The sequence below is a fragment of the Gossypium hirsutum genome, chromosome D08, assembly GCF_007990345.1.
Source record: "Gossypium hirsutum isolate 1008001.06 chromosome D08, Gossypium_hirsutum_v2.1, whole genome shotgun sequence".
Taxonomy (NCBI): Eukaryota; Viridiplantae; Streptophyta; class Magnoliopsida; order Malvales; family Malvaceae; genus Gossypium; species Gossypium hirsutum.
Window position 1 is genome coordinate 8,373,244 of NC_053444.1, and position 26,142 is coordinate 8,399,385.

Sequence of the window (26,142 nt, forward strand, 5' to 3'; positions counted from 1 at the left end):
AAATATACTCAATTTGCGAAAATGAGGTTCGAAAACTACCTTTTTCAACACCATTAAAAATTAGGGTGTTACAACTGCCCTTAAAAAATTTCGTCTTCGAAATTTACCTCAGAAAAAATGAGGATATTGAGATTTCATAGTTTCCTCCGACTCCCAAATAGCCTCTTTTTACCATGACGATGCCGTATTACTTTCACTAATTCTACACATTTACTTCTCAATTCTTTTACTTTCAGAGTTAAGATCTTAACTGGTTATTCACTATACGTCAAATCAGGTTGCAACTCAATTTCATCAAGAGTTAACACATGAGAGGGATATCTTCTTAGCATTGAAACATGAAAAATATTGTGAATTATCCAGTTCCAAAGGTAGACCAAGCCAGCAAGCTACAGGGCCAGTTCTATCGAGAATTTCATACGGTTTAATAAACCTTAGACAAAGCTTCCCTTTCCCGCCAAAACGCAGAACCTTTTTTCAAGGTAAAAATTTTAAGAAGACTTTATTGTCGATTCCAATTTCAATATTTTTTCTTTTCAAGTTAGCATAGGAATTTTTTCGATTAGAAGTAACTTTCAAATAATCTCGAATAACCCAAACTCTCTTCTATCTCACGCATCAAATATGTTACCACTTTCTTTCACTTAACTCTAACCAGCAAAGAGGAGTTCGACATTTATGGCTATACAAAGCTTTGTAAGGTGTCATTTTGATGCTCGAATTATAACTATTATTGTAAGCAAACTCACTAATGGTAAGAATCTTTCTGAGTTGCCTTCAAATTCAATCACACAACAACGCAACATATCCTTGATTACTTGAATCACTTGCTCTGATTGTCCATCGATCTAAGGGTGAAACATCGTACTAAAATTTAACTTAGTGCCTAGAGCTTCGTGTAGTTTACTCCAAAATTTGAAGCTAAATTTCACAATCTCAGAGATAAATTTTAGCCAATTTCTCAAGTGAATGTCTATTATCATAGGAATGAAATGAGCCAATTTTGTCATCTTATCCATTATCACTCAAACTACATCTTTCTTTCTCTACGTTAACGACAATCCTAATACAAAGTCCATAATGATTCGCTCTCATTTCCACTCAGGAATCATTAGAGGTTGTAATAAACTTGACGAAACTTGATGTTCTGCTTTAACATGCTGACATACCAAACATTTTGCTATGTATTCAATGATCTCTCTTTTCATTCCTGACCACCGGTTGAACAATTTCAAGTTATTATACATTTTATTGCCTCCATGATGTATAATATAAGTACTATTGTGGGATTCATGTAGAATGTCTTTTTTTTTCAATTCTGAATGTTTCGATATGCATAAACAGTCCTGAAAGTACAAACTCCCGTTATCACCTATATTGAATTCATTGGTTTGGTTTTTTTTCAACAAGTTTTTGTAATATGTTTTCGTAATTAATTATTCTGGACTTTTGGGATTGTAATATGCTTTTGGGTTATGTTTTGGTTTTCGTTTTGCTCATCAGTTTTTGCTATTTTTGATTGTTAAACTACAAATTACACCGGTTAACAAATTAGATTCCGATTTTCAAAACTAAAACTCTGAAATTTTTCGATGCAAAGTAAGTAACTCTTAAGTGTTTTTCTGTAAACAACTAAACAATTTTTGATAAATGTTAGCATTAACTAGAAAAGATTTATCCAAAATTGGTACTTTCAAAACCAACGAAATTGAATTAAATTTCTAGGATTAAAATAAGTGTTTCGGACTTAAGTTTTCTAAACGTTTGTGAGAGTTCCACCAAGTTTTATGCTTTTGAAACGCATAACCAAGTTTGATTAAATCAAAAGTTTTAAAACAAACTAATGTTATTCCTTCATATTTGGCCATAATATTTAGGCTGGGTTTGGCATGTTATAGATCTTTCTATGCAAATGAAACGAGGACAATGGAACCCTTAAAATATATGCACATTGACATATGTGGCACTATGAACGTCAAAGAAAGAAGTGGTTATGAGCATTATGTAACCTTCATTAATGATAATTCTAGATGTGGGTATGTGTACCTAATGCACTGCAAAAGTGAATCATTTGATAAATTCAAAGAGTTTACCCATAAAGGCACTTTGATCTGATCGATGTGAGAATATTTATCAGATGAATTCTTAGGGTATCTCATAAAGAATGGGATTATATCCCAATTAACTGTGTCGAACACTCCATAACAGAATGACGTGGTAGAGAGAAGAAATTAAACTTTCTTAGACATGATTCATTCGAAGTTAAGTTATTTGAAGTTATCAATCTCCTTTTAAGGATATGTCTTACAAACGACTTGCTATATTCTGAATGATGCACCAACTAAGGTAACATCTAAAAACTCCATAGAAATTGTGACACGATAGGAAGCCAAATCTAAAATCATTTAAGGATTTGGGAATGCCCATACCACGTATTGGATAAAGATGCAAGGAAGTTGGATTCATGGATGAAATTATGCATGTTTGTGGGATATCCAAAAGAAACAAAGAATGGGTTGTTTTATAACCAAAAGATCAAACATGGATAGTGTCAACTAATGCTACTTCCCTTAAGGAAAGTTATATGAATAACTTCAAACCTCAAAGTAAAAAGCTACTTGAGAAATTTTTAGGAAATACACAAAGCCTTATAGAAACAGTTCTAGAATCGACTTCTAACAGTAGATCTAAAAATGATCAACAACATAGGGTGCTTCGTCGCAGTGGAAGGGTCTCTTGTAGACCTGAGTTCTTTGAATCTAGCGGAAGTGTTTTAAACACTGAATTTGTCGAACAAGAAGATGATGACCTACTTACATTTGATGAAGTGATGTAGAATGCTAATTCCAAACTCTGGGAAATAGCTATGAAAGCCGAGATAGATTCTATGAATTCCTACTCAGTATGGGTACTTGTAGACTTACCAAAAGGGATAAAACCCATAGGGTGTAACTGGATCTACAATAAGAAAGAAATGTAGATGGAAAAGTGGAAACTTACAAGGCCAAACTTGTTGCAAAAGGTTATACTCAGAAAAAGAAGGTACCGATTATGAAGAAACTTTCTCTCCTATGGGTAAGCTCAAGTCAGTCTGCATATTGTTATCCATTGCGACAGCTCTACATTACAGGATCTGGAAAATGGATGTCAAGACAACGTTTTTAAATGACTATCTTGAAGAGAGCATCTATATGATACAAACCACAAAATATATAACTAAAAGAAATAAGAATAAAGTTTACAAATAACTTAGATCCATATATGAACTTAAGCGAGCATCTCGCTCATGGAATTAAATATTTGATCAAGCGATCAAACTTTTGGATTTGAGCAAAACGTAGATGAACCTTGTGTTCATAAACGTATTGAGGATGGAAATGTGGTCTTTCTCGTTCTATATGTTGATGACATTCTACTCATTGGAAATGATGTAGGGACATTTTCATCAGTTAAATTGTGGCTCACTTAAAAGTTTAGTACGAAGGACTTGGGAGAAGCTAATTTTGTTCTAGGCATTCAGACCCTAAGGGATCGAAAGAATAAAGTAATAGTATTATCATAAGCTTCATACATAGACAAGATATTAAACGTTATGTAATGACCGATTCTGTAACACCCTCTACCTAACCCAATCGCCAGGTCCAGGTATCGGATACTACACTAACCAGAATGACTTGACACAATTACTATTTTTGTTTAATTACATACTTAAACAACTAAATTTGAAACTCAATTGAAAGTACAACTTGTATTAAGCTAGTAATATAATTTTAAAACATTATATCCAACAATAGTTTACAGTTTTGGTCAAAGACTTGTTATCACATACAAACAACTTAAACCCTGAGGCGAAGCCTCTAGGGTACCCCTCTATACACATGAGCCGCTATTGCAGTTTAAAAAATACCAAGGGGAATTTGGCTTGGTCCTTCTGGATTTTGAGTCTTTAACTAACTTGCACTCAAGCAGAAACTTTATAAGTTCAAAAGAACTTAGTGAAATCCGCATATAAAATTTCAGAAATTTAAGACTTTTGGCTCAAGATTAACTCCCTGTTAATCACATCTCTTAATTCTGATTGGTGACACTTGGCGACTACTCAAGTAATTGCTGCAAGTAAGTCTTTACTAGATTTCAATGTCCTCACAACTTAGGAGTATTAGATCTTACCGCACAACACCATTGTACTCGCCCAATCAGTTTATTTCCTTAAGAGACTTCTTTGGTCATACAATGCCTACCTTAGGTACCCCTTCCAATTATTCGTGGTTACGTCAGATCTCCACTTTCCAATATCCCCTAGCTGACTTTGTTGGCCATCCAGCCTTGGGCATACTTTTTCTTCCCAAAAATTCCTTTACTTGTCTAGTCAATCTTTGGACTGACTTGTTGTCAGCTTACCAGTATGTGATTGTGTCCTACTGCAACCTAATCCATGTCTGTTTAAACTGTGTAAAATTCACAGCTTCCCTGGCGGACTAGTATTTATGTGTACTATGTTTACCTTTTTATCTGATGAGCCTCTTTTTTCACCCTACCTAAGGTTGAGACATAACTTTGGCATCACTCATTATTCTGGTAGTCTATATTCCTCAGCCACACCAACTCATTTGTTCTTGTGACTTATCACTCCAGTTACACCGCCAACTCCATTTTCACCCTTGGCATTCTTCATGAATCGTGGGCTTTCCAATTATGATCCCCATGCCTTTACACCTTAGTGGACTTTCCCATTTTTACTGTTTCATCGAACTACTCAGTGTTTATTGTCCTGGTGGACTACCTCATTGTCATAGTCAAACTATGGTCTTACACATTAGACCTCTTTTGAGGTGTCGTTCTGTAAGACCTTATCGTCATCGCGATGTAAACCCATAGTATCTGCTGACCGTCGTCACGATGGTGCTCTATGGAACCTAAATATCTTCATCATGGTGTGGTCCCGAAAGACTTGTTTCATATTTTACCTTGATGCTCGAACACTAAAGTGTTCCCTCTACAAGGCCTAGAGCTTCACGCATTGCGATTTGCTCTTAGCAATCTCGGATAGCAAAATCTTAACGAAATTCCAATTTCTAGATTCCTTTGCCCATTTCTCCATTATGCTTTTCTTAACCTCAATGCTCGAACACCGTAGTGTCCACTCCACAAAGCCTGTAGCTTCACACATCACGGGTGCACTCAGCAACACTATAAGGCAGTATATAACAAAATCACGCTTTCCTAAGTCCTAACTTCATCTAACCCTTTTATAGTTTCCCTTCTATACCATGGATACAATAATCATGCATACCACACAAATTATCATTATGCATGCATCATGCCAAATAACCGTTCCACAACTATCTACTATTAAATGATTTGCAAATAATTGGCAAGTTCACACAACATCATTTATCAACTATAAGGCAGGGTGCAAAAACACACCTTGTTTCCTTGTCCTCGATAGCTTAGCTTGTCCAACACTAGAGCTTCCTTCGTCCTAGCAACTAAGTATGTAAACCATTCATCAGTTAATCTTATAATAGTCAATCTTAAAAACCCAAAACTTTAAATTATTTAGAATTGAGAGTCTTACTCTACTCCTTTCTTCAATCCATAAATAGAGAGATAAGGAAGTTTATCAGTTCCTCAATTTCTCCACCACCAAACTTAAATTCACACCCCTATTGCAACATGTAAAACTTTTTTCATCTGCATCCCCTTCTTCTTCAGAACAACTAAAGAAGATGGTGCTATGGGAAGGAGAAGATTTTTAAACAGAATTGAAAAAATTCTATCTCCATTCACGTCCATATATATACTCTTTAGGCACGGTCCTTACCGACCCTTCCACCATCCATTCTTAATCATTTTATCTCTCACTTTAAAACCAATCGGTTCCAATGTAACTGAACTGGAATTGAAGTCTAACTATTCACAATTTACTAGTCCATTTAAATTTAATCCTAGCTTTCCCCAATTTCGGGTCAATTACGGTAACCGAGTCCATAGTGTGAATAAGTGTCAAGCAGAGTTACACTTCTAACTTCACTATAAAGAGCCGAATATGAGGTATGAAAAAAGCTATGACACTATAACAGTGCAAATATAGCTAAACCCCAAAGAAACCATACGAGGATAAAAACACATTGATAGAAAGTATCATAATGGAGGTAGTGGTAGACAAATTCGTGGATAAGTCAAAAGTCACATCAAAGTACAACCTTTTGGACCTGTGTACCAAGACTCTACTAATTGAGGGTTTTGAGAAACATGTGGAGAGCATGAGAATGTGGAATATGACTCATCTAATTCACTAGGGCAAGTGGAAAACTGTTGGATCTGGTGCCCTAAGTTTAGTATATTTGTTTGTACACTTATAATTTTTTCAAACAGATTGGTTAATAAAATTATTCATGAATTACGTTAATACCCTTTGTATATTATCCTCACGTTAATACCCTTTTACTTTAATTTTTTAGAAATTGATCCTTATACTTTACAAAAATTGAATAATTAATCTAATTGAATTACACTATTAAACTTTACCTTTAAATCATTGACATGAAAATCATTCATAAATTTATATGTAAGTAATTAGAAAAAATAATAATAATTCAGTGCACACAAGTTAGTAAAAAGATGAAGAGCTCAATCTCATGTTTTAAATTCTAGCAAATAAATTGAATTATTAGAATTTTAAGAAACTCCAACAATTTCAAACTAAGTTATGAAAAATGCAATCAAAGTAAAAGAATGGAATTAAAAATTAAATATATATATATATTGTTATACTTTTAATAAAAATAAAAAATCCCCATGCAGAGGGGGGCAATTATTCTAGTTGTTGTCAAAAGACAACTTTTTATTTATTTATTTGGTTCTTAGAATGCCATGCATATAAAAATGATATAGAAATAAATCATGATTACGCCTGTTAATACAGTCGGTAATATCTTTTAGCCTAAAGCAACAATGTTAGTGATTTTTCTTCTTTTGTTATGTATTTTTGTTCATCATATTGAGTAAATTTTGGACTGACTCTCTTATTTAATTTCAGAAATAATTTTTTTAAAAAGAAAATGATTAGAAATCAATTGCAAGCAATAATCACTAAAGATGGGCATTGCCAAAACATATGATGGCATTCCAAAAATGATGTTTAGTTGGTGTGGTGCATCAAGTTAAAAAACACATGAACATGTCATTTTTAAATATAATTTACTATGTATTTTTTTTAAAAAACTCTTTCAATCTTAAGTCTTTGTAAAGATGATATTAGGAGTTAAAAGGAAGAGCATTTGAAAAAAAAGAGTTAAAAATTAATTGACTTTTTAAAAAAATTTTTATTTAATATTGAATTTCATTTCACTCTGAATTTTATAGTGGTAAATTTGGAAAGAATATTTGATATAGTTTTATTGTAAAAGAATATTCTTTATTCAAAGGGTTAAATATAATTAAAATATATTAATTTATTTAAAAATATGTATATTATAATAATAAATTTTAAATTATAATTAAATCATTTTGACATATTAAATCAATATAATTGTTTTTATATAAATTACAAAGCTTAACTTCTCCCCAACTTTTAAATCGAAGAAAAAATGCATTTAAGCGCACTTAAATTGACTTTCTCTTTGTTACTACAATAGCAATAGTGTCACTTGAGTTAAGGCTCAATCGACATATACAATATAATTTTATTTCATATAATTATTGTAAAGCAACATTATATTATAAATAATATTTCTAAATTTCAATGAGGCCTTGGTATTGTTGGAAAAACTGAGGTCATAAGTCTTTAAGTACTTTGGTTTGAGTCTCATCATATGCAATTGTTAAGAGCGGGTCTCCAATTTTACCATATACTATTGTCATTTGTGGGTTTTAGTAATGAATAAGTTTTTGTTCAAATTATTTTGGTTCTTAGTCCGTTTGTCCTTAGTTTGATTTATTATGTAGTTGCTTGAAAATATATTTATAATAATACTATAATTATATTGTATTTATATCTTAACTTGTATGAAACGATGGTTAAAGTTATTTTCAGATACCCATTTAACATAGGTTTAAATTGTATTACCCCACCTAAAATTATATAAAAAAAATGTAGGGTAAACTATAAAAATAGTCACTTTTGTTTGCCTCAAATTACATTTTAGTCACTTATGTTTGAAATGTTACGTTTTAGTCACTTACGTTATCGTTTTGTTGCGAAGTGGTCACTCTACCGTTAAACTCCATTACCTCCCTAACGTTAGTCCTACGTGGCAATCCAAATGGGTTTTAAATGCCAACTTGGATTTGCTGGGATGAAAATAAGTTTTTAATTAAATAAATTTAATTTGGACTGCCATGTAGAACATCCAAGTTGACATTTAAAACCCATTTGGACTACCACGTAGGACCGCTGTTAGGGAGGTAACAAAGCTTAACGGTAGAGTGACCGCTTTGTAACAAAACGATAACGTAAGTGACTAAAACGTAATATTTCAAACATAAGTGACTAAAATGTAATCTGAGGTAAACAAAAGTGACTATTTTTATAGTTTACCCAAAAAATATTGTATTTATATTTATAAACTGTCAAAATAATATTTTAAAATTCCATTCGTTCCCATTTGTTGATTTCATCCATCTTAAAACTCTTATTTTAATTTAATTTTCAATTTTTTTAAAATTAAGTATTTATTTGTTTCAAAATCCATAATTACCCTTAATAATCAAAACAATAAAATAATATAAAGCAAAATTTATGGTTCTCTAAATTCTCAAATATCAAAACCCTTAAGAAAGTCCTACAAAGAATTGAAAACTTACGATATGAATAAGGTTTGTTATTAGTGTAATAATAGAAAGGAAAATTTTATTTAATACATATGCATTAAAATAATTAAATATAAAATAAAAATAATTCGTATAAATTTAAAATCGAAAGTAAAAGAATAAATAAAATTTTTGTAAAAGATAAAAATTCTTCAAAATAAACGAAAAAATTTCAAATAAGATTAAATATAAAAATATTTTTAGTGGAAAAAAAGAGAAATGTTGAAGGTGTAAGGAGAAAAAATGGGTATGAAAATGAAAAGATAAGATTGCAAATTTCTCCATTGTGAAATCATTTTGTTGGCCACAAAATAACATTTGGTTGGGAAGTGTACTCAATTACCCACCCCCATTTTCATAAATACATTCCACATTTTATATTTTCTTCCCTTTTATTTTTAAATAATTAAATTATTATTTGAAGGAAGGTTTATGTGATGATGATACAAAGCAGTTAATTCCTAACTATAATGATAAAATTACATTTTTAGCTCTTAAAAGTTTTTTTAATAATTTTTTAACTTCACTTCTATCTTAATACATTATTTTTTTAAAAATAATAAAAATTATGAAAAATACTTTTAAATTTTCAATTTTAAAAAAATATAATTTACACATATTTCATTAATCTTTTCTAAACTTTATCAGAATATTTTATAGGATAAACTCATCTCATTTTCCCTTTTTGTCAACTAATTATAAATTTTTTAAAATAGTCACCGACCTATGGGTTTCACAGTTTTTAAATTGGTCACCCCATAATCGAGATTGTTTTGTCCATTTTGCATTAATTTCCATCAAATGTCTAATGGGAGGGAGTTTAAAAATTTGTATGATCATAAATTTAGCCCTTAACTTTTACATATTATATCTATTTAGTCATATTTCTAAAAATAACCCTCAAAATTTATAAATAATCTCAATTTGAACCTAGCTCTAGAAAAATTAAAGAAATATATAAAAACACATAAATATTTTCAAAAGAAATATAATAAATTTAAATTATATATTAATATTAAATAAAATAAATAACCCTCCCCCTCCCCCAAAATCAATCAACAAAGCCAAAGCACGTGTATATATATATATATACACACACATTCTATAATACACTCCGATGTTATTTGCAGTCCAATCAAGGGAAATGGTTTTGGCAATGTTGTGCTGGAAATGTGCTGCAAAATTTAAACACTAAGGGAGAAATAGAGATGAAAAAGAAAAGAGAATGGTGTAGTGAAAAGGGGGGAGAGTTGGGTGGGATGGTGGGGAAAGAGAGAGGGAACAATATAATTATTTTTAATTAATATTAATATAAAATTTAAGCTTATTATTTTAAAAATATTTATGTATTTTTGTATATATTTTTTAAATTTTTTAGAATTAGGATCAATCGAGACTATTTGTAAATTTGAAGGTTAATTTTTTAAAATTATAACTAAATCAATATAATATATAAAAGTTGAGGACTAAATTTATTATTATACCGGTTTTTTATCACAATCATAATTAAATGAATAAAAAAGAAATAAACTCATAGTTAATGACTAATTTAAAGAAAAATTCAGGTGAAAAAAGAAAACCTATAATTGGATCACCTCTAGTCTAGTTTACCTTTTTTTTTTAATGTGTATATATATCCTATTCACAACACATCCAAAGAAGCCAAACTATAATAATAAATAACATAAAGAAAAAGGTAAAATTGTTATAAAGCCATCATAATCTCCAAAATCTTATTTTCGAGGAAGATGTGATGTTGAGATTATCTCTATATTATTAAATTTAGCTCAGGTAATATTTGGAATCCAAATCATTTTAGAATCTTACATTACCACCATAGTTTGAATTAAACACACCCTCAATGATCTTTTAAAAAAGGTATATTGCAGCTAAGATAATTAAATTATTAGTAAATTTACGGTTTAATCATTTAACTTTAAAAAATTATAAAGTGGTCACTAAATTATTCAAAAGTTTTCATTTAAGCCTCTAGCTTATTAAAATCGCTATTTTATGATTTTCTTTGTTTCCACAACTTATGCCAATTGAAAACTCTCATTCCCTTTCTCTTCTACAGTTCATTTTTTTTATGAAACAACTTTGAATATCATGAATTTGTGAACCAAAATCAAAATAATTTTTTTCTTCAATCTCTGAAATTGACCATCAGATTGACTTCGACTAAGGTATATTCTACTTGTCGATGGGTATTGATTCACCTATCAATCGTTGAATCGTCGCTTGGAGCTAGCTAGCTGGACTTAAAAAAAAACTTAATAACCTAATGACTTAAATAAAGACTTTCAAATAGTTCAGTAACTTAAATAAAAAATTTTCAATTGTTTAGTGACCATTTTGTAACTTTTTAAAGTTAAATAATTAAAAAGTAAACTTACTAATAGTTTAATAACTTTGAGTTGAATTTACTCTTTAAATAAACAACTTTATTAACCTAGTGGAATTCACTAACATGCGCCTACTGCGTAGACTAATAAAAGGAGCTCCAATGATGCGCAGGATATTATAATGTTACGCAGCGCCCAGTTTCGTCAAAAAAGTTGCTGATTTATTTAAAACGAAAAAAAAGGAAAGAAAAAAGAAAAAGGCAAGCTGACCCGATAAAAATCGCGACAAACGTATCAGAGAGCTTGAGTTCGATTTTTGTTGAAAGCTGCAATCGAAGAGTTCTTTAAGCTTTGATCATCTCTTTTTTTTTTTTCACTTCTTTGTTGCTTCTTTTGCCTCTACTAGTTCAATTCCCTGCTGAATCTTGCGCTAATTTTCTTTCTCTGTGTCGCAATTTTATTTTTGAAAAAAACCAGAGAAAATTGATCTTCAACGAGTTCATCGATCCATGTCGTCTGATATAAGCTAGATCTTTCTGCAATATCTTTGTCGCTCTCTATAGTTTCTCATTTTCTATTCAACGACTGGAAAAAAAAGTTTCTCATCCTTTGGCCAAAAAAAAAAAAAGATGGTCAAATGCAGGAGCTTAAACGGAGTTACTTGCGATGAGAGTGTCATGATTGATCTCACAAGTTTGATCGTGTAATCGGCTTCTGCGGCGAAAGTTATATTAGACTGTTTCTTTTTTTTCTTTTCCTTCTTGGTTAGAGAGGGAATGGGAACGGATAGTCTGTTGTTGGCAACGGTGAGACCGTCGATTAAACCGCGAGCGGGATTGAGGAGAAAACAGGCTGGAAGAGGTTCTTACAGAGGAAGCTAGGGGCTTTGTTGCAAACAGAGAAAAAAACTTAGGTTGTGGGGGTTTGATTTTGATTGAAAATTTGCTGTTTTTTTAGGTTGAGTGAGGGGCGCTTTTGAACAAAATAAAAAAAAGTTGGATCCTTTGTTGAGGGGAAATAGAGATGGCTAGCAGTACAAGTGGATGTCGGTTGCAGCAGCTATTGAGAAGTTTCTGCCTCAATACTGAGTGGAAGTATGCCGTTTTTTGGAAGCTTAAGCATCGTGCTCGAATGTCAGTACAATTCCTCTTTCATTTTTTTTTTCCTTTTTCGTTCTTTGTTTTAAGTTGATCATCATATTTTTATAATTGATTATTTTGCAGTATTTCTTTTTCTTAGCATAGATTACAAAAAAAAAAAAGTATGAACATGTTGTCACGCTCCTTGGGGTCAGCTAATTTGGAGTTTCTGTGCATCTGTATCTAATTATTTGGAGTTTTCTTTATATAAGATGAATTGACGTTTTGGTTATTTTTAGTTCGCTGTAAGTTGACTTGTTCTTAAGTCGGGTTGGAATGGCTTTGACCCCGGAAATTGGCATAGGATATAATTCGCACATGCTTGTTTTCTTCCATTTACCCCTCTATTTCTAGTATTTAATTCAAGTTGCCAACGTTGTAGAAGTTCCTGAAATTAGCACACTTGCTTTTTAGCTTTTAATTCCCTTTTTTATTGAGAAAGAAAAAAAAAAAAAGGGGCCAATACCATTTGATTAGTTCAGGGATGGATTCTCTTACTGAGATCATCAGAGGAGATAAATTAATAGTTAATCTGTTTTACCTCCTATTGTGTGGGATACTCCATTGGCCTATGGTGAAAATACAATTATGTGTTTGTTTGAGTGTTGTTCTTAGTATTGCGTTATTGCAGGGTGCTGACTTGGGAGGATGCATACTATGACAACCTTGACCAACTTGATCCTATGGCAAATCATTGTTTCCATGATACAATAGAAAGCTTGCACTCTGGACGCTATTCACATGACACCCTTGGTTTATCTGTGGCAAAAATGTCTTATCATGTATATTCTCTAGGGGAAGGGTATGGTTCCATCCACTGATAAGTGATACCTAAGTTTGTTGTTCAGTTTTTGGCATGATTTTGGCATTTTAATGCAATAGTTAAAAAAAGGATACCCAGATGCATCAGGTCAAAGATAGGGTTTTGTGCCCTTTAAATCCTTGTGCACCATTTTTCATAAGTGTGCGTTGAGCAAACAATCTCAGTACATGTAGCTTATGCAACAACTCTAGTTAGTACTCATCCTTTTTTTTACAGGATTGTCGGGCAAGTGGCAGCTTCTGGAAAGCATCAATGGATATTTGCAGATAAGCATGTTAACAGCTACTGCTTATTGTTTGAGGTGATGAACTTTACCAAGTAATGATAGCAAACATACTGTTTCATAGTTGATTTTGATATTTTGTTTCAATGCTCTCATACTCTTTTCTGCCTTAATTGGGTTTGAATTTCAGTTATGTGATGGTTGGCAAAGTCAATTTGCATCAGGGATCAGGGTATGTATGTATTTTCCTCCACTTAAAAATATTTGCATTTTAATGTAATTATTTTGATGATTACCTTGGTTCAACACATGGGTGTCAACAACTGGTTAGGTTTCTCGGTAAAAGGTCAAAATCTTTGTGGGAGAGCTTATAATTTAGTGCAGGCATTTTACTCCACTTCAATTTTACAATTTCTTGAGCTTGTTTATTTGACCTTAATTTAAAGAGAATATAAGATTTAACTCTCTTAATTTGTCCATTGAGAGTTTAGAAGTAAATGCACTTCAAAATGTAGTAAAAAAATCGTCTTTTACCTAGAATTTAGTTTCCTTCTTATATATATATGGTTACTCTGTTAATAGAAGTATTTGCATTTTTCCTTGTAGACCGTTGTTGTTATTCCTGTTGGTCCACATGGAGTTGTGCAACTTGGCTCCTTGAATAAAGTAAGATGACTTCCAATTATGTTGATGTATTTGTACTTTATCAATGCTCATCTGCGTATCAATGTATATACCTTAAGTCAATGTTTGTGCAGCTTTGAGGGTCTCGGATGGATATCTTTAACATTCTGATATTTTTGTTTTGTACAAATGTATCTTGCTGGCTTGAAAGATGTTATTACGTTTGAGTCAGTGTCAATGAAGTATTTGGCTTTTGAATATGTAGTATTTTTGTGTTGGTTGATCCTTGTAATTTTCTTACACTTTTTGCATCATTTCCATTACTGGTCTATTTTCTTTTTCTTAGAATTCTCAACTCTATACTTTTTTTGTTTATTTTAAATGGAATACAGCGAACATTATGGTAAGAAACATTCATGACTTAATTTGTTGAAGTCATTTTTTACATGATAAAGAGTTATTAAAGCATGTCTTAATATGGCAAAACCCTAACATAATTTAATTATTCAGTTTCAATTATTTAGTGTGCAGCTTTTTATGCGGTTCAGGTATTCGGTTAGGTTCTAGTAGATTTTCTACTTGCTTATATATTGGTGCTTCAAATTTGAAGCCTTCTCCAGATTTGGTATTTTATTGTCATTAGTACTATTATGATGTCAAATACTCTAAAATTTTCAAGCTTATAGTTTGGACTGTATTTTTATTCTAGTTTTATTTATTTGAATGGAGCAGGTGTACGAGGATGTGAAGCTGGTGAGTCACATCAGAAATGTATTTTTTGCTCTTCAAGATTCTTCCGTAGGGCATATATCCAGCTCAATAGAATGTAGTATAAAAAATTCATTATTTAAGGTATGATTTACTTTCACTTTCTGCCTCTTTCTTTATGTTAGTGTGTACACATGTGACCTTGTACATAACTACATGTGCAGATGTTTATGAAGCATTTTTTTAATTTCCCTCTCTTTATTCAAAAAATATACTATATGGTAATAATAGTTTTTGCTCTTTATTTTGCAGCAAGGTTTTCCAGCAAAATTACTAGATTCAGAAGTTATTCCTTTAGATAATGCTGTACAAAAAGATGGACCAGATGGTTTGTTGCCTGGGTTTTCACATCCCCAAAAGTACAGTGATAGCTCATTTGTTCTTCCACTGTTCAGTAATATTCCCAAAGGGGCAACTGAAGTGGAGAATAAGCATGAAGGGCTTCAGCTGTCCTCAATAGCGAGTGATTCCAACTTGGAGCATCAAAATCAGTTGGGGAGGCATTTGATAAATAATGGGGCATGTAAAGGGGAGACTAATGGGTGGAAAAAAATGAGTTTGGAACCAGAAAATGTCTATGCTAACAGTCCTGCTGTGGATGACATAAATTTATTTAATGTTGCATTTCAAGCTGAACAGTATGGAGCCGGTCATGCATGCTACTCCTCAAACTTCCTTAGCTCTGCACTTAATGATATGGTTAAGCCGAGTAGTTTGAGTTCTTATCCAAAGGAGGTGCTGGACATACCCAAATCTTCAGACATAAAATTTCAAAATAATTCAAAGAAGTTGGGGAATCAAAATGATTTAATTGACATTGACTCAATAAACACTTCCTTAAAGTTTTCTGCTGGCTGTGAGCTTTTTGAAGCACTTGGACCAGCCTTTTTGAGGAATGGTTTCTATGCTGATAGCCAGGTAGATAATGCAGAAGCTGGAGCTAATATTGAAATGCAAGAGGGGATGAGCTGCAGCCAGTTGACTTTTGAATCTGGCTCAGAAAATCTCCTTGAAGCTGTAGTGGCAAATGTTTGCCATAGTGGCAGTGATATGAGAAGTGAGAGATCTTTTTGTAGATCAGCACAATCGTCGTTGATAACCAGAAATACTTCTGAGCCTTCAAGCCTAACAAATTGTACTGTTAATTCTGCAGGTTATTCAATTAATAAGTCCTCTCTCGTGGAAGATAGCAAACAGCACTGTCTGAATTCATCGGAGTTATGCGGATCAATGTCTTCAAAAGCCTATTCTTCAACATGCCCTAGCAATTCCAAGCAGTTTGAGAAGTCCTCAGATCCAGCTAAGAACAACAAAAAGAGGGCTAGACCTGGTGAAAATGCCAGGCCTAGACCAAGGGACAGACAACTCATTCAAGATCGGATTAAGGAGCTGAGGGAGCTTGTGCCTAATGGAGCAAAGGTAATTTTCTTGCTGTTTAGATGAGTGTTGGATTCTGATGGTTGCTGTTTATACCCTTATAAATGCCAGTCTGCTAAAATTTCAAGAAAAATCTGCAGTGCAGTATTGATTCATTGCTGGAGCGCACAATCAAGCACATGGTCTTTCTTCAAGGTATCAGTAAGCATGCTGACAAGCTTGGTAAATGTGCTGAATCAAAGGTAAATGCTCATGCCATTTACTGGTTAATGATCTTTGTGACTCAGTAAATTAGAAACTGGGAAGTTCTCCATGATCATTTTCAACTATTGGGGCATATGATTTAAATGAACTCATTCGAGTTTTGCTAGAATTTTCTCTTTAGGGGCTTGTAGACATATTTATAGATTATTGTCCTTTTTCATGTAATGGCAGCATAATTAATGATCACAAGCTGAAATCAAGTTTTGTCATGATTTTTCAAGTGCCTCTTAGTGCCAGAACTTGTCCGAAGTTGTTGGTATAAAATTAGTAAGACTTGGTGGAAACACTGATCATGCAAGAGCATACCATGTTTTGTTCTGTCAGTGAACGTCTTCTTTTGATTCTTGTAGATGCATCAAAAGGGAGCTGGCATGCTTGGATCGTCCAATTATGATCAAGGTTCAAGCTGGGCAGTGGAAGTGGGAAGCCCTCTAAAAGTTTGCTCAATCATAGTGGAAAATATAAACAAAAATGGGCAGATGGTTGTAGAGGTGCGTATAGGGTCTGTGTAGGTTCATGAGAACTGTTCCAGTAGATGGTATTGTAGTTATTGTTTGTTAAGTTTATCATTTTATTGGTGGGTTCACTGCTAAGTGTTAATGTAGGAAGTTTTGTCCATTGTTTACTGGTTATAGTTATTGTTTGTTAAGTTAATGATTTATGTTATTTAGGAAATTTTGTTCATTATGTCACTGGTATTGGTCTATCAGAAATATGTTAGAAAATTAAGAAGAGTTAAGTGAATAACGAAGGGTGATTCTATGAGAATGTGACACCATAGCTTTCGTACAGTCAAAGATGAGACTTTATATCCAATGAAAACAAGATGATATTTCACTTTTTACTCATTATTATTATTATTATTATAAATTATTGTTCTCGGTGTTTTAAGTATTTTAGTTGATCCATGCAGCTGTTGTGTGAGGAATGTAGTCATTTTCTTGAGATAGCGGAGGCAATCAGAAGCTTGGGCCTGACAATCTTAAAAGGGATTACAGAAGCACATGGTGAGAAGACTTGGATATGTTTTGTGGTTGAGGTAGGGTTTATTCTCTACGATGAATTGTCTGGCATATTAAGGCTTGCACATGAATTTTATTTCCCTTCTGTAGGATCATTTGGGCATCTAAATGTCCATCTTTATTTGTTTAGTATTTCCTAGCGCAAGATCCAAGCATTACTTGCTAATTCGTAAATTTCAAAGTTCCATCTCCTACATACTGGGTGCTGAAGATTGATGTCTAAATTTCATACACTGATGGAAGCAATTGTGTCAGACCAAAAAAACAGAAAAGGAAAAAATGTAATCAAGAGGACATGATCAACCTCTTAATGTGTTCTTGTCTTTGCATCTGAGGCTGTGGTCTGTGTTTTCTATCAGTTACGTGCCTGCCCAAAACCTACACAGGAGATGCTGGTGGAACATGTTATTTGCTTCCTCTTGATATTTATGAAATTTATACATCGAATATATTATAAGCTATACCTCCTAAGCTCCATGTATGTATGAATTGCATTCCAAACAATTCAACTTTTAGTCCTCTTATAACTTTGCTTCCCTTTTCTGAACACATTGCAGGGGCAGAACAGAGTTATGCATCGAATGGATATCTTATGGTCTCTTGTGCATATTTTGCAATCCAAGGCTACAAGCTAGCAACAATGGCTTGTGAGGTTTTGGAGGCTGTTACATTGGCTCCTATTGTAAAATGTCGTGAGTGGTTTGTGGTTTTTTATTGGTTCTCTTGTTTTTGCCTCTTGTGTTTGCCTCTCCATCCCATAAGAAATATATAAAGGAAGGGAAAAGGAGGGAAAGCAGCATTCCTAAGAAAACATTTTGTGAAGAGTTTTTGCTTCTGTTTTTCATAGTTTGTGGGAAATGTCATCTATAATTTTCTTCCTTTCCAATCTCATTAGACCATTATATTCGGTTTGGACTGCCTTAACTGGATATTTTTCCTTTTGTAACTGCTTTAATCTTACGATTAAGAACGCTTAGATTTAACATTCACCATCAAAGAAGCTACTGCACATGAGAAAGAGAAAAACATCAAGATCTAAATTGCAGATTACTTTTATATTAATGCTTATCAAATTAATAATTGCGTAGTTACTATAGTGTCATGGCATCATAAGGTTATTGTGATGAGCTTGGTACTTGTCCTGCTATCACCATATGCTCCACACTTAAAAATTTATCATTTGTGATGATGAGCTAACGAAGGAGAAAACGGAACCCTAAGTTGTCATTCTAGTCTAGGTAAAACAAAGTGCTTGCATGTAACATCTATGCATTGACATTTCCGTTTAAGTATAAAATCATAGTATAGTGATGATAATGTCTATACCTGAATGAAGTCGCCAATGTTTACTATAAAAGCTCGAGGAAGAGGAGGGGTCAACAGGCTACTTATATGAGGCCTCTGATATTGTCTTGAAGAAGAATTGAGAGTCAAGATTGGTCTGAATGTTGTTTGTAATGCCTGCATATTGGAGGAAAAAATTGGGGTTCTAGTTGATCATCAAGGATATCAAATGCTTCTAGAGATATAAGCATATCTCCATTGCAGAAATACCAAACAGGTTTGCTTATAATCCCGTGTGTACCATGTCATTGGCTTACATCACCTTCAGAAATGTCAACAAATGATAGCTGGAAAGTACTGAGAGCGATTGGCGTGGGCTAAATTTAGCTGCTGATGGTGCCCAACGGAAGCACGAAAAAAAAAGTGCAAAGAGGCTTTGAATGAAAAGGATGGCGTTTAAAAGAAGCACTAGGTAGTGATCATTCATGCATGAGCAAGGCTACAAAGATGATTGGTCCGAACGAATGAATAAAAAGATTAAAAGAACAAATTCATGCCTTCCGCCTTTGATACTATATATAATATTATAAAAAATATTGATAGGTGTAGATGTAGGTTGGGTTGATGGTTTAAGGCAGTCACACTGTGTGGGTATCGAGAGTCGTTAAGAGTATTCTTTTAGGTGATCGGAGAAGTCTAAGCAGAGTGTTTGTAATAAAGGGTCTTTTGCCTTATTTGATTGAGAGGAGAGATTTTTATAGAGTTTGGAGTCTGATGTAAGCCCCATTGAGTAAAGACCTTACCATCTAAGCTTCAGGAGTAGGGTAGCGGTCAGTTAGGTTGACTTCAGTTGACCAATTGGGATAGAGCTTTGTTCGAAGGAGTTGGTGCTGAGAAGGAATGAGAGGACGGGTGTTGGTCATCCAAGGGTTTCCTTGAGAGGTGAGTCTCCCTCTATTAAGTCACTTAATTGAAGTGGGCACACAAATGGAGGTTGCTTAACAATCGTCTCCCATCAGAGGACGAGGTCATAAAGTGGCTTACTCTGATGGAAAGGTCAATGTGAGTTTTGGCGAGGAAAGTAGCAAAGTGACATTTGGTTTCTCTTTATTTGACTCGTTTTCTTGTTTCTTGTCGTCATGATATTATTGTCTAACACGTCATCGCTTGATTAGTAGCGTTTATTTTATATTTGTCTTGTGATGAACTCATGCGTCTATTTCATCGGTTCATGGGTTACTCTCCGGCTCAAATAGCTATAAGTAGTGGTTTTAAACTGTACGATTTTCTTTTTCCCGTTTTCTTCTACTTGTGCTGTCAATCATCCGCTTCTAGATTGTTACCTTTATTAATTTCTACCATGTTGAACAGAGTGCACTGAGAAAAAGAAAAAGATGAGGTAGTTTTTTTTTCTTTCTCATAAGCAACGCTGATTGTTAATGCAGGGTTTGGGGGTTGGTTGTTTAAGGCAGTTCACACTCTGTGGGTGCTGACAGTCGTTTAAGAGTATTTCTTAGGTGCTTGACAAAGTACAAACAAAGCTTGTGTAGTAGAGAGTCTTGTATCTTCTTTGATGGAGAGGAAATGCTTTTATAAAGAGAGTTTGGAACCTGTTGTGGGCTCTATTGAGTAAACATCCTATTGCATAAGATTCAGGATTAGGCAGATTAAATCAATTTGTATTTTCATTGATTGTTTGGGCTTTTGAAGCGATAATATACTGTATATAGCTTACAGGGTGCTTGCATATGCAATCATTTGTATCTATTTTTGGCAGTTCTATTCACCTTAATCCTAAAACCTAATATATATTATGGAGACTAGTACAACACTCTCGGCCCAGTCCCACAGCTAGTCTTTGCCTTTGGAAGAAAACCAATGTCTCTCAAGACCATAACTATCCTTAATCGTTTATCCATTCAGCCAATACCTCTCGGACACCCTCAAAACACCCAAGCTATAGTCGATCAAATTAAACAATGTTCCAAGTTGTACCAACTAGAAATGATATATGCCACTATGGTTAAAACAAATGCGAACCAAGACTGTTTCTTGTCCAACCAGTTCGTCACTGCATGCTCCTCTTTTCGCCGCATGGATTACGCGATTTTAGCCTTTACCGAAATGGAAAAACCCAATGTTTTTGTCTATAATGCATTAATCAAAGCTCTTGTTCATTGTCATCATCCCTTCACAGCTTTAGATTATTACAAACATATGCTCAGAGCTCGAGTTTGGCCCACAAGTTTCACGTTTTCTTCCTTAGTTAAGGCTTGTTGTTTGGTTTCTGAATTTGGTTTTGGAGAAAGTGTTCATGGCCATGTTTGGAAACATGGGTTTAAGTCACATGTCTTTGTTCAAACTGCTTTGATCGATTTTTATGCGAATGTTGGGAAAATTATTGAATCGAAAAGGGTGTTTGATGAAATGCCTGAAAGAGATGTTTTTGCATGGACAACGATGATTTCTGGTTTCTTGAAGGCTGGGGATTTGGGTTCTTCGAGGAGATTGTTTGATGAGACGCCTGAAAGGAGTACCGCCACATGGAATGCTATGATTGATGGATATGCAAGAGTAGGGGATGTAGCGTCAGCTGAGCTATTGTTTAATCAAATGCCTGTAAAGGATACAATCTCTTGGACAACAATGATCAACTGTTATTCTCAGAACAAGCAATATGCAGAAGTATTAGTTCTTTTCGAGGAAATGAGAAGATATAAGGTTAGTCCAGATGAAGTAACCATGGCAAGTGTTATCTCAGCTTGTGCTCACCTTGGAGCACTTGATACAGGGAAAGAAATACATAATTATTTAATGCAAAACTTTTTTGATCTTGATGTGTATATAGGATCTGCGTTAATCGATATGTATGCTAAATGTGGGGGTTTAGAGAGCTCACTTTTGGTGTTCTTTAAATTAAGAGAGAAAAATCTGTTTTGTTGGAATTCAGTAATTGAAGGGCTGGCAGTTCATGGTCATGCAGTTGAAGCGCTGGCAATGTTTGACAGGATGGAGAGGCAGCATGTCAAACCGAATAGGGTTACTTTTGTTAGCGTTCTTACTGCCTGCACACATGCAGGATTAGTTGAAGTAGGCCGTCAGAGGTTTTTAAGCATGACTCGTGATTATTCAATCCTGCCTGGAGTTGAACACTTTGGATGTATGGTTGATCTTTTGAGCAAAGCTGGGTTGCTTGAAGATGCTCTATTCTTGATAAGGAGCATGAAGTTGGAACCAAATTCTGTTATTTGGGGTGCACTGTTAGGTGGTTGTAAACTTCATAAGAATTTGGAAATTGCTCAGGTTGCTGTGGATGAACTGATGGTTTTAGAGCCATACAACAGTGGCTATTATACTCTTTTAGTTAACATGTATGCTGAAGTTAATCGATGGGGCCAGGTCGCTAAGATCAGGCAAATGATGAGAGAATTAGGTGTAGGAAAGAGATGTCCTGGGTCTAGTTGGATTGAAATGGAGAACGAAATTCATCAATTTTCTGCATCTGATAAGTCTCACCTTGCTTCAGATGAGATCTACTCGATTCTGGCTGAATTAGATGTGCAACTGAAGCGAGCTGGCTATTTACCTGCACTTGTGTCTTTACTATAGAAGTTTAGTCTTCATAAGAGGAAACGGCATCAAAACCAACCGCAGATTGTGAAAGTTCACGCAGCCGGCAGGGCATGTGATTGATGCTTTGCAAGGAAAGGCTCTGGATAGAGCTCTAGTGAAGCAAAAGCAAGCAAGCACGAATTCGATGTAGTTGGAACTTGGAAGGCTTGTGCATTGGTAAGCTCTTGAAACTGGTAATAAGATAATTTCTTTTTTGTTGACTTAACTGCTTTTTGTTTTTTATGGCATACAGGATGACTAAGTGCAGCATCTCTATCCAAACTGAGGAATGAAATTCTTCTAACAGACAGGTAAGCATCCAAATTTTTTCTGATTAACAGATGAAATTTCCTTCTGAAGTTTCATTTATGAGATTTGAAACACAAGAAGCATGTAATATAAGTTCTTTAGCTGCAGGGCAAATCATTTTGAGTAGCAGAAATGCTACAAACCCAATTTAGAACTGATATCAGGGAAAATTTTCACAAGAAAATTGATTTTATTTGCATTTCGATTTGCATATTTTGATGATGTTGAAGGGAGTCCTAATTTACTTAAATTCCTCTCGGATAAATCCTTGACAGTGAGCCGAATCCCGATTCACTGAAATAATTGAAATACTACTGTATGGTGTGTTTAAAATGTTAAACAATCTACAAGTCTAAAATGTTATAATGAAATTTTTTATGTTCTTTCCATGTGGCTAATTCATTTGACATAATATAAATGCAGGAAACAGAGGCCAAATTCCTTTTAAGGGGAACGTAATCTGGTTAAGAAGGGAGAAAAACTTGCATCTTGCTGTTGTTAATTAATGCTTTTATAAAATCCAGTGACGTAAAATTCTATCAGGCCTCAAATAATGTGTAGTGATAGAGAAGAATAAAAGATCAAATATGCCGCTGAAATGGGGTTTTATCTCATGGTTCTAAGACTAGGAAATAGAAAGAATGGATTGTTATCCACCCTACCTAATGGGAATCAAACCTAGCCCTTACTTACAAACTCTTAGAAGTAAAACACGTTTCAACATGGCAAGATTTATTCAAGTTTAAGTTTGGATATGTTCCGGTTATTAGTTTGATTGTAATGATTGAATTTGATTATAATTATTCAAATGTTGTATTATTTGTGAGAAAAGCCTGCTCCTCTCTGTTACACCTGAGGTTGGTTCTTTCAAATCAAAGCCAACTTCTACTTCATTAGATATCAAATCAGGATGCAGCCTCTAAACTACTCTCAACTCCTATCCTCTTCTCTGCCTTTCTTTTTCCTGAAACCATTCAAGTTTACTTTTTTCTTAATGTAAATTTTGATAAATTTATGTATTTATTTAGTGTTCCTGTTTCCTTGTTTTCTATTATATATTGTTGAGGGGAGTTTGGTTTTGAACCCTCAACGGAAGATATTGTCTTCATGTTAGGGTTTTATCTTCTATTTTCGAGGGGAGTCGAAAGAAGTTTTAAGAAGCATCTTGGTTGGTAGAGATACAACCTACAAGCTCATGGGAGAGGTAAGTGGTACTATTGTTGCAAAGATAAGGCCTATATAGACTAGCCAAGTGGTAGTGTCCTTACCTACTAATACCATATAAGAGTATGGGTTCAAACCCCACCAATGCCAAATGCTAAACATTTCTTTGGTGACAAGTTTCTTCATAAACTTCGTGAACCTGTTGGGCTCTTCTCCAAGTTGGGAGACAAAATGTGAGATTAAAACCAAACATAGACACCTTAGACACAATACCTCTATTGTTTAAGGGTTCAATTGGTTGCTCAGCGGACAACACTTTAAAGAGTTTAGAGAGCCGACCGCATAACATGTATATATATTGTGGTAAAAATTACTGAAGGTGTATATATCCAATAAATAGTGATGACAGGTTTCCCTACCATTACCGACCTTAACAAGAAAAGGTATGGCTATACAAAAATTGGCGGTGTTTATTTGCCTGCTCCTTAGCCTAGGGTTGGTGTCTTTGTCTTAGTTAAGTTGAAAACACACTCACTCGTAATAAATATATCCATATAAATGCAAGCTTTTGTGGTAAACGATAAATATTTTTTTAAAGAAAAGAAAAATTGATGCTGCAAGCAATAACATGTTTAGCTGAATGCACATTGGCATCAACTTTCTACCTAATCATTAATAGTTAAAAAAATAGCTTAAAAATATAAATTTTATTATTGACTACACTTTTGGAAGCGTCCTATTTGTTCATATTATCGTCTGAAATTAAGCGTTCAATCTAAATTATGGCCCCATTACTTAACCAACAACACACTAAACCAAGCCTCTCGCCTTTCTTGTTTGTTTTCTTCCTCAAAGAAATGCCATTTTTCTTCATAGTTGGGCTTTGTCAATGGTCTTTTATTAATTTAATTTTCTTTTCTTTTTAAAAAAAATTGGCTAACAAATGCTCGAAAAGCATAGATATACACTTTTAGAAGTTTTGAAAAAAAAAATAAAAAATTTGTTGATATAAAACTGGTTGAGGGGTCAAAATTTGAGAGGGTTGGTCAAAAAAGTTAAAAGCCTGTTTATTCAATATTCAAAGATTGAGTTTGATTTAACTCTTTTCTTAATTATCTAATACATTATTTTAGTTCTATATTTATGTGATTTTACCTCATATAGAAAATTAAATTTATAATAATATATAATAAATATGATATAAACAAAAGAATATGTGGGCAAATCTAAAATCAACTTGAATTCTTTAACAAATATGAATTGTATTGAACAAAGTCTAAAACTCATTATTTTAAATAAGATAAATCTTAAATAAATATGAAATATACTAATACCATGCATATACATAACCCATAAACCCTTTCACCAAACATTACCATTTCATCTTAAATGCTACATCAAAAAAAAGAGAGAATAACTTATTCACAAAAAAGAGAAGTTAGGAAAATTATGTTTAAACAATTCATCACATTATTTTGTGGATAAAAAATATTTTTTTAATAAAAATAATTATGTTTTGGGTAAATTATCCTGTTAACCACTCTAAATAGGAGTTATTCTTATTTTACTTCCTCTAATTTTTTTTGTCAAGTCAATCACTATGTTTTAGAAAATGATCAAATTAATCACTCCACCGTTATAGTAACAAAATGCTGATGTGAAATTTTTAAATATTTTTTATTTCCTCTTTATTTCCATTTTCTTTAATTTTTTCCACCTTTCCTTTTTTATTTCTTTTATTTTTTTTATTTTTTTAATCTCTCCTCAGTTCTCCCTTACATTTTTTTCTTTTACTCCCACAAACCCTTTTTCTTTATTGTTGTTGTTGCTAAACTCGGGCGTCCTAATTCCTCGGCCTACACTGTCGCTCATCCCTTCTTACCACTCTCAACTTTCTCTTCTTAATTCTCTTTTGTTTTAAAAAAAAACCCTAGCTATCATTCCTTTCTCCACTATTGCCGTCATCTACTGTTTTGTCTCTGACAATGAAAGACACCAAAACACCTATTTTGTCTCCTCTCCTCTTCTCCAATATTGTTTCTTTTCAAATGAACGTGGAACCTCTTAAAAATGTCATTTAAACCAAAGCCAAAAACTCTCCCAATTTACCTAGGGGCAGAATTAGGATTTCATTAAGGGGGAAGAAAATAGCAAACTAGCAACCAATGTCTCTCTTTTTATAATAATTTTTTTTCTAGTTGTTGGGGGACCAATCTAATATTATTTAATCTTTCCTACAAAGTTTTTATAATAATTTTTGGCAAGGTCCAAGGTGCCCTCTAGCCCTTGTGATGTTCCGCCCTTGAATTTACCATACCACTCACAACGATAGAAAGAGTTGGGTGGCGTCTAGGTCGGGTAAGGCCACCCAAAT

The 26,142-nt window shown here is 33.5% G+C and overlaps 2 protein-coding genes across 6 annotated transcripts; both read left to right on the plus strand.

Annotated features, from left to right (window-relative positions):
- Nucleotides 1–11,364: 11,364 nt before the first annotated feature.
- On the plus strand, nt 11,365–18,278 carry LOC107915064 (transcription factor bHLH155). 4 transcript variants are annotated; one of them, XM_016844178.2, is made up of 12 exons: nt 11,367–12,292; nt 12,930–13,100; nt 13,338–13,422; nt 13,535–13,576; nt 13,951–14,010; nt 14,701–14,820; nt 14,989–15,793; nt 15,890–16,155; nt 16,254–16,355; nt 16,728–16,868; nt 17,291–17,416; nt 17,957–18,278. In XM_016844178.2, exons 1-12 carry the CDS (start codon nt 12,183–12,185, stop codon nt 18,032–18,034), a joined length of 2,106 nt encoding a protein of 701 aa, XP_016699667.2. In that variant the 5' UTR covers nt 11,367–12,182; the 3' UTR covers nt 18,035–18,278. The 4 variants fall into 4 exon arrangements, with proteins under 4 accessions (XP_040955725.1, XP_040955724.1, XP_016699667.2 ...); XM_041099791.1 differs by having other exon boundaries at nt 11,365–12,292; nt 14,701–14,721; nt 14,989–16,155; XM_041099790.1 differs by having other exon boundaries at nt 11,366–12,292; nt 14,989–16,155.
- A 138-nt stretch (nt 18,279–18,416) lies between these two features.
- On the plus strand, nt 18,417–23,867 carry LOC107915076 (pentatricopeptide repeat-containing protein At1g06143). Of its 2 annotated transcripts, XM_016844192.2 has the most exons (3): nt 18,417–22,472; nt 22,549–22,606; nt 23,028–23,867. In XM_016844192.2, exon 1 carries the CDS (start codon nt 20,562–20,564, stop codon nt 22,290–22,292), a length of 1,731 nt encoding a protein of 576 aa, XP_016699681.2. In that variant the 5' UTR covers nt 18,417–20,561; the 3' UTR covers nt 22,293–22,472; nt 22,549–22,606; nt 23,028–23,867. The 2 variants fall into 2 exon arrangements, with proteins under 2 accessions (XP_016699681.2, XP_040955728.1); XM_041099794.1 differs by lacking the exon at nt 23,028–23,867 and having other exon boundaries at nt 22,549–22,607.
- The last annotated feature ends 2,275 nt before the right edge of the window (nt 23,868–26,142 follow it).

Bases quoted from the DNA above. Each gene is read 5' to 3' on its own strand.
- LOC107915064 (XM_041099790.1), top strand. From the start codon at position 12,183: ATGGCTAGCAGTACAAGTGGATGTCGGTTGCAGCAGCTATTGAGAAGT. The intron at 16,869-17,290 runs GTGCGTATAGGG...TGATCCATGCAG, and splicing joins ATGGGCAGATGGTTGTAGAG to CTGTTGTGTGAGGAATGTAG. The intron at 17,417-17,956 runs GTAGGGTTTATT...AACACATTGCAG, and splicing joins GGATATGTTTTGTGGTTGAG to GGGCAGAACAGAGTTATGCA.
- LOC107915076 (XM_016844192.2), top strand. From the start codon at position 20,562: ATGTCTCTCAAGACCATAACTATCCTTAATCGTTTATCCATTCAGCCA.